Source organism: Hyalella azteca, unplaced genomic scaffold (assembly GCF_000764305.2).
Source record: "Hyalella azteca isolate HAZT.00-mixed unplaced genomic scaffold, Hazt_2.0.2 contig8839, whole genome shotgun sequence".
Taxonomy (NCBI): domain Eukaryota; kingdom Metazoa; phylum Arthropoda; class Malacostraca; order Amphipoda; family Hyalellidae; genus Hyalella; species Hyalella azteca.
In genome coordinates this window covers 16,633-29,183 of record NW_025938923.1, presented here as the reverse complement: position 1 = coordinate 29,183, position 12,551 = coordinate 16,633, and the positions used below count along the sequence as shown (strand labels likewise).

The 12,551-nt window shown below is 35.3% G+C and overlaps 1 protein-coding gene across 1 annotated transcript in view; it reads right to left on the bottom strand.

The window, feature by feature from the left end:
• The window catches only part of LOC108670366 (cell wall adhesin EAP1), a 22,006-nt gene continuing 9,455 nt past the window's right edge, over positions 1-12,551 (bottom strand). Inside the window, exons 6-10 of the mRNA XM_047881791.1 lie at positions 9,837-9,920; positions 7,632-7,713; positions 5,453-5,947; positions 2,948-3,034; positions 1-850 (exon numbers count right to left, since the gene is read on the bottom strand). Of these exons, the coding sequence (XP_047737747.1) occupies positions 330-850; positions 2,948-3,034; positions 5,453-5,947; positions 7,632-7,713; positions 9,837-9,920 (1,269 nt within the window). The 3' untranslated portion in view covers positions 1-329. The remainder of the gene's footprint in view (positions 851-2,947; positions 3,035-5,452; positions 5,948-7,631; positions 7,714-9,836; positions 9,921-12,551) is intronic.

Genomic DNA, 12,551 nt, shown 5'->3' with positions numbered 1-12,551 from the left:
TATGATAATGATATATTATAGAACACTTCATGAACGTCCAACTTAATTTTCCATCACAGTGAAAAAGTGGACATTTCAATCAATCAAATTTCGGTGGCGACTGAATTACTAATTTTTCGATAGTGACCCTAGAAAAAGCTGAATATCCTCCTTCAACAAATTTTTTTATCAGAAAGATATATTTATAGAACACTTCATGAACGTCCAACTTAATTTTCCATCACAATGAAAAATTGGACATTTCAATCAATCAAATTTCGGTGGAGACTGAATAACTAATGTTTCGATAGTTTCGACAGTTACCCCTAGAAAAAACAAAGCTAGTTCGTTTACGTAGCGAAGGACGTAGGTCGGTAGTATTCGTTATAAGTGCCCCAGCCTGAAGCCGCTAAGTTGAAGTTGACACTCCTCCTCTTGTCAGCCAAACTCATTTGGCCTCCTGAACCAGCATTCATTGTGGCCCGAGGAGTGAATTGCGTAGAGTTAGTCTGGGCTTGACTTCCAATGGCCGCCGGGTTGAAGGCTGGGCTTCCAATAGCCGTCGGGTTGAAGGCTGGGCTTCCAGTGGCTGCTGGGTTGAAGGCTGGGCTCCCAGTAGCCGCTGGGTTGAAGGCTGGGCTTCCCGTAGCCGCTGGGATGAAGGCTGGGCTCCCAGTAGCCGCTGGGATGAAGGCTGGGCTTCCAGTGGCCGCTGGGATGAAGGCTGGGCTTCCAGAGGCTGGGTTCTCGGGTATCGTGGATACCGAGGCTGGGCTTGGGCTTGCTTTGGGCACAAAGGCTGGACTCGCTCCAGGTGCAGGCTTGAAGGCTGGGGCCGCGGCTACCTTGAAGGCCGGGGCTGCGGGACCAGCTATGGAATAGAATTTATTCAATCAAAAACATGTGAATTGTGTGTGGTGAAAATTATATACGATAATGGTTTTACTTTTTGGCTTAAATAATATAGAAATTCTTCGATCATGTGTTCATAAGATCATCATCGCTTCAAAACATAAAACATTCTACCACCCAATTTTTAAATTGGTTCATATTGTTCATATGATATGTATCTATTGATCGGGAAAGTTCATCATTAACACCTGAACACCTCATCAGAAGACAGTTGAAAATTATTTCAATAATTTTAGTAAGTGTCCATTTCGCTCTAGCTCTGTTGATGTAACTCAGATGGATATGTTTTTTTTTATGAATCCGTTGGACAAACTTTTTATAGGCCCTCGACAGAATAACATATCAGCACGATAAAACAGATGCATGAGCGCAAGTTTTGCATTGCTAATGTAAAAAAGTTTCTTGGAAGATTATCGGTTGTAACTGAATAATCACTGCGGAAGAAGCTGATGCGAAAAAACGCTAAGAAAACGCAGGAAGAAACATTTAATTTATGATTATCTATAAAACTTTTGAGTAGTTCCATTAATCGATGTATCAATTATTAATGATGTTACTTAAAATTTAACATTTAATGGGAATATTGATATTTAAAATTATCATAAAAAAATTTTTTACCGTGTGAATATTTTCTAAAACTGACCTGTGAGTTGTGCAAAACTATCTCAATGTGTGAAAAATTAAATAACCTTGTATATTTATTGCTAATTTAATAGTAGCATGGATTTTACTCGCAATGAAATTAACATTCAGCAATAATAAATATTGTGTTTAAATAAAATTACATATATATTCCAGAATTTATTATATCTTGAAGCATTAAGTTGTTAATGAATTAATTAATCTGCAGAGTTGGCAATTGACATTGCTCGGTTGTATCTAGAAAATTTTTGAATTTTTTATTTTTTAATGCGGGAACTCAATAACCCAAGTGATTTACGTATTTACTACATAAAATATTTACTCTTCTTGCCTGAATAGTTTTCGGATAAATATTTTAGTTTTCTTGAATAGTTGAATAGTTGAAAAATGAATAGTTTTCTTGCCTGAATAGTTCTTGTCGCTAAGGTGGTTTTTGCGTGACCACGTCATAATTACGAAATTTAATTATAATATATTCATGATAGAAAAATTACCTTTCCCAGAAATTTTCTCTCCCAGGAACTATCGCCGCGAAATTAATAAAATTTTAACGGCCCTTATGACATCAAATGCAGAAAACAAGAGCGCCTTCTAAACCACAATGAATGCCGTTTTCTTTGTCGGCTGATTATATGAGGTTGAGAATTTATCACCAATTTTTTGTATTATTAACTTGACTCGTCATCGATGTATGGAGATATTATATCAGTGATAAGGTGAAGTGAAATGAGGCAAACGTGCTGCATGGAATCATTCCAGCAATGAATCATCTGGGAATCATTCCAGCAATAAATTATTTGGGAATCATTATAGCAATAAATTATTTGGGAATCGTTATAGCAATAAATTATTTGGGAATCATTATAGCAATAAATTATTTAAATTATAAGAGATTATTAACTTGAAAATGGGCTAAATAGCAGATGTCATACTGGCAGGGGTTTAAATAAATGCGACGTACAAGGAAGCAAATAAATAATAAATTTTCAAAAGCTCTGAAAATTGTAAAGGCAATATGGATTCTAAAAGTTTGGTCATATAGTTATTTCAGGTTGAACTAATTTCATCTATTAGTTTCTATATATAAATATGAATAGGCAATTAACATCATGCAACGTTGTCAGCTGTAGCGCTATTTACTTTTCAACCATTAATAGCTTCGCTTTCCTTCGATCTAATGAATTTTTTCTACAATTTTTTAAGAAAATCTTAAGTGTAATGATGCACAAAAAACGTTAAAAGGAAATTAAATTTCTTGCTTCTGAAGCTTATCTCCTGTACATACAGAACTAGAAAAAGTTATGAACTGGAAACCTTAAATTACAGAAAGTTTTATTTCAAGTTTTGAATTTAACTCTATGAATGAACGCCGTTCACTCTCTAATTATCTACTGCTAGACCTAGAAATACTGACCACTCTGCATGATGATAGAGCTTTTCGGGGGTTGCTCGAGCTTTACCTCTGCGGTATAGACCAAACCGGGGGCGAGGGGCTTGCTCTCTGTAGGGGAGGGGCAGGGGCAAGGTATCAGGGAAACAGCAGGTTCAACTTGATTAGTGGATGAAACAGGAATAATATCTGAAGCAGCAATAGATACAGCGTCAGAAGCAATAACATCAGCAGCAGCAAAAGCAGCAGAACCACTAGTAGAAGCAGTAATATCAGCCAAGGCAGGAATTTCCGACTTTGGGTCAGTGTCAGGACCAAAAGAGTCTGAATCCCAAGCCGAAACAGCTGGAATTTCAGTAAAAGCAGCAGTAACAGCAGCAGCAGCAGCAACAGAATAGTTTATAGCTGTTGGGAAAGCTTTAGAAGCAGCAGGTTCTTTAGTGTCTTTGAGGAGAACTACATCAGGCGCTAGATGGTTGATGCCAGATGAAGTGGATCTGGCAAATTTGAAAGATAACTCGTTAGATGCATCTAGTGATGACTCATTTGATGCAGCTAGATGTGATTCGTTTGATGCATCTAGAGGTGATTCGTTTGATGCATCTAGTGGTGATTCGTTTGATGCATTGGGTGGTAATGCTGACATGAAAGGAGATGTTGATACAGGCGTCGCTACGACAGGTTCAGGAACTTCACTACAAAACTCGGTATCATTCCTGAGAAGGAAGGGGGCCGATGGAACCGAACTGCTAGAGGGTTCAACTGGATCAGTGGACTGAGAGGCTTCCAGTGAGTGAACTGAATCTTCGGTGTTATTGTCATTGCGTAGGGCGTTCTCCACGCTGTGTTCTGGATCTTCGCTCGAAGCATTGTTCCCTGGACATTCTTTAATATCATTCCCAATCTCCCCGGTGGTTGGAGGTTGCTGGAATTCAACATCTTCTAGCTTTTCGGAGGTTGGCTTACTGTCCAAAATTTTAGATTCTGAAACATCTTGGTCGTAATATTGGTCGTGATAATTAGGGCCTTCTCCTATGAAGTCATTATTTTCATCATTTTTTCTAGCGCTTTTGTACTTCTCTTCAGAATTTCTTCCAGACACCGTCTGTAGATCATTGGCTGACGTGGTGATAGGCCCATTGATCATTGTAGAGTTTTTGGCCAATCCATTAGGAGTTGCCTGTGCTTTTTCTACCTGAAGGGTGATATCCCTAGAGGAAAATTCCTGTAAATTTTCTGTGACGCTTTCAAACGACGTTTCCTGTTTGGAATATGAAGGGAGATGAGTGCCTTCTAGCGTGGAAATCAAACTTGACGACGATGTTTTAGATTGAACATTCAAGAAGGCGGTATCTTTTTCGAGGCCGGGATGCGTCGCTAAAGAAGAATTATTTGCGCTGATAGGCGGATGATAAGGAGGAGTGCTTCCTACTGGTGCATCAAGTGAAAAGCTCTTTATTTGTACAGACGTGCAGTCGGCCTTAGACATCGAAGTACTTACTTGATGCATTTGCTCGTCAGCGGTCACTGGATGCGGGAAAAAGTTCACATCAGTTTTACCTTCTTTATTAGTGCTAACTTTGCTGAGAGCTGAAAATGTGGACAAGATTTCAAGATTTGTTACTGCTTTCTGTTTCAGAGATAAATTTGAGGGACATGCCGAATCTCTATTCATGAGTTTTGATTTTGACACCGTGCACTGTTGAGCTGGAGGTCGCTTCTCATAAATGCTAGCTACTACCACTCCATGCTCTTCAAAAGGACCTTCCAGATCGGACATGGTGTCATAGTCATCTCGGTCATCGTTACGAGATACGCTACGGTAGAACTCAGGGGGCTGTAGGTCTTCTACATTAATGCTCTCCAACGCGACTGGTGTGGCCGTGAAAGACCTTTGTATCTCAGCAACGTATTCATCAACATCAAGTTCTTCATTCTCTCCATCCAACTTAATGCGAACTCCGCAATCAAAGTCGAAGGCGTGGACCTTCGGATCTATTTTCGGGGAAACCAAGTAAGTTGAAGCGAAATTTGGAACAGGAGGATGCGTTGGTACTTTTTGCACTTGAGCATACCTTACGGCATAGGCATTGGGACTTTCGTAATCAGGAAAAGATTTAGATTTATTATTCATACAATGATACTGAAATGCTTTCTTTTGAGAATTTATGTCATCATTCCCTGAAGTGTGATTGATCGGAGAATCTTGCTGAAATTTTTTGAAAGCACTAGATTTTGATGTAGTTAGTAAATTGGTTACTGGCTTTAGTTCAGAAGAAGCGGCTTTGTTGAAGAGAGATCGGTGTTCATGAGTTGAAAGGAATTCGGGTTTTTCAAAGTTGTACCAATCTGACGGCTGCTTATTTGAGTTATTACCGTCTTTTGAAAACTTGTTACCAAAAGTTTCCTCTGTCATTGCATTGTTAGCAGTAAAATAACATGATGAAGCGTTGCCGCGTAACGGAAAAGAAGAAGAAGCGTTAGGAGCAGTTCCAGTTGCAGAAACAATGTTTGCTGAAATGCCATTACCTCTGTTTGAGGAGCTCGAGGTGGAAGACGACTGAATTTTCCTCAGCTTTACATCCTTGTAGATGTTGTTCTGAACCTGGTCCGCAGCACTATCGTTCTCAAGAGAACTACGTTCTTGGCTCTGACTTGGTCGACACACAACTGGTGGACTCCCAGGCTTAAGATCAAAGTCATCGTAGGAATTGGAAGCAGAGGATGCTGCTAATCTAGGGATGGATGAAGTGGATGATGATCGAACACATCCACCTTGTTGGGATGCAAGACTCAGGTAGGAAGGGAAAGGATATTGTGCCGCTTTAGGGATGGTGGAAAGTCGTTTTTCCGGCACTTTATGCCCGACTGATGAAGATCGGGGGGACTTCGCGGGCTGAGGTTTTGATGAGAAATGAGGGTTCAATTTGAGGACAGGAGTGATGTTTATACCGCCAGCTTTAAATGATTTAGTAGGATTAGAGGTGGTCAAGATTGTGGAGATTTCGGGGAGAGTTGCAGGGCCTGAAAACAAAGGAGAGGAATAGAGGGCATAATGATTAACAGATCGCCACAAATGAATGATACACATAAACCACAAAAATGAGTCTATTAACTATGGAGGAAAATGACAAAAATATTCTGAGGATGGTTCAACTTGAATTTTCCCTCATCCGTTTCTGGAGGGCTTTTCTACCAGCAGAAGGGAAAATTGAATTTCAAAAAGCCAAATCAAGGGTTCGTTCTAATGGGTGCTAGTCTTTAATGATTTCACTATTGGAAAATTACGTTTTTATAAAGAAAATTTTTTTCATTTTGAGGAGTTCAAAGCCCAAATCCTGCAGCACACGAATGACTCTTTGAAAAAAATGTCCTGTGGTTTTATTCGTAAGACTTTCATGAATTTGATCGCGTTCACTTATTTGACTGTTCATTAATTATTAAATTAAAGATCACCTGAGCGATCTTTATAGTGATTTACATAATAGAGATTACGAATCATGGGCACATTCCACAAGATTACAGAAGATAGTTTTTCAATTACATAATCCGGTCATGTTAATTAAGTTAATAAGGATATGTCAACACAAATATTTTCGCAGATTTTTTTATCTTATATATTTTCATGAGAAAACCTTGATAAAAAGAATTCGCACAAAATCTGATATTGGCTTTAGTCTATTGGGTTGAAAATCTAATAAGTGAAAGCTTCAGCGGATAATCTTGAAGTGAGTTGATTTAATTGAATGAAAATATTTATTACATTAATAAATGTTTTTGATTTAATTGAATGAAAATATTTATTACGTTAATAAATGTTTTTGGGTTGGACCTGGCATGAGGAAACTTACTTTCGTACCTGAAATCCAGTGGATAACAGATTTAAATCATGATATATATGATTCATTTGGATAATTAATGAATAATTAAGACGTAATCCAATTATAATAAATCAAAATATTGTGCTAAAATGAACCACAAACTTCACACAATTAATGAATGAATAATTTAACGTATTCAGAGCAAACATGGAGTTTTTTCAACTCTAATCATGTGTTTAATATTACCTGATATTACAATGTTTTAAAACTATAAGTCGGCCTCTGTTCCGCACATCATCCTAAAATTACGTATATTATATATAAAATTAAATTTGTATATATAATAATTATATATATAATTTTATATATAATCCATACTCTTTACAGAGTTAAGCGATTATCTGGAATTTGTGTGAAAAATTCATACCTTAACCCAAAGCTAAAGCATTGAAGAAGACAAAAAAATTAATGTGAAGCTTGGCGTCAAGAAATAACATTTGTTTGATACAAATTCGTATTTTATCTGAATAAATATTTGTTTAAATTCTCAGAATCGATTCAATATATTCTAAAATATTTTTGAACAATCAATCTAACTCTTGCAATTACGCAGTAATCTAGTGAATTCAGTTTCATGTTTTAACTGTACAATTTTGACATTATTTTATCAACCGGTTACTAGTGAAGTGTTACAGTGAATTATTGCACTGAAGTATTACAGTGAGCTATTACACTATAGAACTCTAAGTATGAAGTATTGCATTGTTCTATTGTCGTGAAGTTTTACACTGAAGTATTTTAAATATGAATTATTGCAGTGAATAAAAATAAATATTATTAAATTAAATAAATAATATAAATATTATAATAAAGTATATTATTCTCACCATTAGCTGCAGGCCGCGCGAACAGTGATGGCGGGTTAGGCAGGCTCGCCCCACCGCCGGCAGTGGGCAGGGGGGCAGTAACCTGAAAATATCAGAGATAAATAATTTATCGGAAACTAAAATAAACAATTATAAAGTGTCAATGTCACTCAATGGCTTGAATCAAAAATTGAATATCAGTTTAAAAGTGAAGAAAATGACACACTAATTCACAATATCTTATAAAAAAAGTTTCCAGCTCCATTGTCAGTACGAAAATTTTAGAAACGTCATTCGGAAAACATGGTCAATGTCATTCAATGGCTTGAATCAAAAATTGAATATGAGTTTAAAAGTGAAGAAAATGCCACACAAATTCGCAATATCTTTAAAGAAAAAGTTTCCAGCTCCATTGTCAGTACGAAAATTTTAGAAACGTTTTTCGGAAAACATGGTGGCTGGTGAATTAGTGCATAATTTAATTAGCAAGTTCGTTAGACCTTCAATAGTGATAATTGTATTTATGAACATGGATAAGGATTTAATGGAGTTTCAACTCACGAAGCTGTAAATGAATAAAGTGAAAATATTCATTGCAGTTGGTAGGTATGAATTTTGAGGATCGGAATGCAGATAGTGTGTCCGATAAGTGAAAGAATTCGTCGGAGCTTAACAGTTACATTTGCTCATTAAAAATTGACTGTCTTAGAATTGGGTCCGAGAAGTGAAACGAATTTTTTATTCTTTATTTGAGTAATTCATAACCCAGAAAATAGAAATAATGGCTGAAGTTTCATCGGTTACATTTATGTGTTAATAAAATGAATAAAATTCATTAAAACTTCTTTATTAACACTACCTCATTCAGTGCAGAAATAATATTATTTGTTCCGTAACATTCATAAGAAAAAATGTCGTTCTTAATCTAATAAAATGTCAATTTACCCAAAGGATATTTCTTCAACAAAGGATATCCAATAACAAATTTTTATACTTGTGTTCTCGTAATAAAAAATTAAATGTCAATGTACCTAAATAATATTTCTTATATCCAATAAAAATTTTACATGCTTGTGCTCAGGAAATAAAAACAGCATATTGTGAACTAGTGAATTTTTGCAGGAATTTGTGGAAATTTTCAGTGAACAATTACTTTCAGTAAAGTAGAATTGGTGCTGAGTAAAAAGAAGTGAAATGGCTGAGGCCAATAGGTACTTATGGCAATGAGCGTCGAATATTCGATTTGATTGTCCGAGAAAGCTTACAATTAGAGAAAATAACAAGTAACGTCGGAATTTTTCTTGTATTAACTACAAATTAATTTTAGAAAACAAACAGGTGAAAAAAGCACACAATAAAACACGAAAAACCCTGAACCGTTACTCAAAAAAAAAAAACAATTTTAACTTACCTGATAAATGGTAAAAATTATAGGTTAGAAAGGCCTCTTTCTCGGTAAAAAGAGAACAGAATGAGAGGATGAAATGAAGAGAAATGAAGAGAAAGAAGGCTTAATAAGAGAATGAAATAAAAATATAGTGATGGGCGAACAAACTGAGAAAACGAACGAACAATGAACGAATTCAAAATAGTTTGCTGAATAAAAAGATTTGAATTTCATTTGACATGAATTATATTTGTACGAAATTTCATTATGGTCTCGATTATCCATATTGCGCACATGTTTATGACGATTTAAATGAAGTGAGTATCGAAATTCAATGAACTTGTTTAATATTACGAAATTTTTATATTCTATTCCGTTCAAAAAATTATTGGTTCCAGCAAAATTATTATATCTAGAAAAACTTCATTAGAAAGCGTGCTAAATTTCCCGATATTAAGTTTTCTGGAAGCTTTTGGATTCAAACCAATTAAATTTTTGGCATTAAGACCAATTAAATTGTTGACTGCAACAAAGGATCCTGCGGGATATGATTCAGAACAATTAATTTATTTGTATGCCGCAGTGGGGCCAATTAGTGAGGGCTGATATCAGAATGACGTGGCATGCTGGGACCAATTATTGAACGCTGACGTCAGAATGACGTGGCATGCAGGGGCCAATTAGTGAGGGCTGACATCAGAATGACGTGGCATGCTGGGACCAATTATTAAACGCTGACGTCAGAATGACGTGGCATGCAGGGGCCAATTACTGAAGGCTGACGTCAGAATGACGTGGCATGCTGGGGCCAATTATGCATGATTGGGCCAATTACTCACAGGGACTGGCTTTGGGCCTTCCAGCCAAGCGGGCCCTGATTGGCCAATGATTGAGGTGCTGCTATAGCTGCTGCTGCTGCTCATCTGTTGCCAATATTGGTTACGTTTTTACAATGAATTTAGTGAGTCTTATATCAGAAAAATCATAAAATAGTTGTCACATTCATCATTATCCAATATTCGTTGCCTTTTCACAACGAATTCACCGAGTCCAATATCTAGAAAAATTTTAACATGCATCATTATTTCGAGATTTTTTATTTTTGCCACTCTTTCGGGTATTTTTTGTCTTTTTCATTTACACTAAAATTCATATTTTTTAAAGAAACCTAAGGAAGGGAACTAATTTTTCGATTCACGAGATTAGACCAAGTTAATTGAAGGCAATATTTAATCTCATTCTTGCATTATTTTATTTACAAATTCCTTTTTCTCTATTCCAACTACAGATTCTAAGAGCTTCTGATTATTTCCAAAAGGTGCTCCTAATATTTTTTAATATATATCTTATTTCAAAAGGATGCCTAATATAGGATAGGATAGGATCTGTAATATTAAAAATTATTTTCCTTTAGATATCATATATTTACATTATTGTCGTTAATTATGTTTGTTTTGTCATTGCATTTTCCGATTAAAACTTCAAGCATCTTGAGATATTGATCATCTTAGCATTTGCATTGTTTCAGAAAGTATTAGTCGATGAGAAGAAAGCGACTAATTAAATAATAATAATAATGTATACGAATTGGTATTGTTTGCACCGCAATTAACAAATATCGCCGAATTTATTAGTTGTTCCTGAAACATTAAGAACACGATCTAAACATTATAATCCTGATTATTTTGCAGAAATGGAATTATTAGACGAGGTCTGCAGTAAATTTTATAGCGTCTATCTAAACATCGCTGAGTGATTCTTTAGCGTAAAATTTGAAGATTATTAGATGGAGAAAAGTTTTCAGCTAGTCATAAAAACGACGAAATTTTTGAGACAGTAGCGAAAATAAAAAGAAAGATCTTGTATAAAATATCTTACCCAAAAAACAAAATAAAAATTAGGTACTGTCATATTTTTTATATGTTTATGTATCAAACATAATGTTAATCATTCTATTCACGAAAAATGGGCCATTTATAATATATTAGTGTAGTTAGGCAGAAGTTCTTCATTTATACAGGTTTGGTTGAAGACCAGAGCGTACTTTTTATTTACGATTTTCTTATTGTTTTTTCGATAAGCCGAACGAAATTTCTAGTTGGAGCTTGGAGATCAAAAAGCAGATTACCAAATGACATTTTATTGCAGTGCGACATTTCGAATATATCAATATTCATTATCAAGCAAGTGAAGAATTATTACAACGCTTAGAATTGAAATTTAGACATGATTCTTGTCAACAATTCTTGTCAACAACGGGTATGCAAACAAAACGATTGACAAAGAAATTTCAAATATCAGAGTACGTCAAAACCGAACAGATGAATCCACATCAAGAGATTGCGTCACCAGAATCTACTATAAAAATCAAATGAACAGCGGTCATGGGACTGACGAACGAGTCCTCAATTCAATTGTGCAAAATGACATCAGCTGCACAACAGTAACTGACCGAATAAAACTTTTGATTTATTACAGAAACAAAAAGATCAAGAATTTGATCATGAAAAACAAAAAAAAAGCAAAAAAAACAATCCATGTAAAAAGTCCGGACCGCTACAAGAAACCAATGTCGTTTACAAATTTTCCTGTTTGAAAGTAGGTTGTAGACTTCTCCAAAATGTAAATTACATCGGTTTGACAAGCACGACATTGAGCCGCAGACTCACATTAAGTGAAGTTCAAATATTCATACCACCTTAACCTTGACATTAAACATCTTGAATTTCTGAAAAGGCTGTCAATTTGTATTAATAAAAAATATATGAAAAAACACGAAAAAATAAAAAATTTATGAAAAATCACAAATAAAATTAACAAAGGAAAATATAAATATCTAAAAAATTATCAAAATTCGGTTACTCCAGTCGTGCTTGCTTTGCTGCAGTTTTCGATCATAGCAAGAAGGAGAGAAAACAATTTTTGGTGAACGCGAGTCACCAAAAAGACGACGTTTCCATCAAATAACATAGGTCGTGAAAATTATATTAATCTGTGAATTTTAAAAAATTTCGCCTCGAGTTTGTTCTTAGAATAGAATTTTATAGATTTTTCGCTGATTAAACCTTGCGTGATTTAATTAACAATCCGCTACCTATCACAACGCAAACTGTTTTTATTGAACAATTGCTCGAAGGATTTAGAATTTAAGAAGAAGTTATCTACGTATATCGAAGCAAATGCATATATCCATTTGATAAAATTAATAATATTTTTGGCACGTTTGAATGTTTGATGGGAGAAGCCCAAGTTCTGGTCCTAAATATTAGTCATGCTTACTTGGTTAGTCATGTCCCATCCAGGCGGAGCAGTAAGCCCGGGAGTTGCAGCAGCAGCAACAGTCTGCTGCTGCTGCTGCTGCACGCTGCTGCTGCTGCTGCTGCTGCTGCTGTTGCTAGAAAAGCTGCTGAACGACTGTTCCATGCTGCTGTTTTGCTGATTATAAAAAATATTAATGAATATTCTAAAATTATTCTAGTGATAATATAAAAATAGTTATAAAATAAAATAACAATATAATAATAATAATAAAAATAATTTATTACCAATAATAA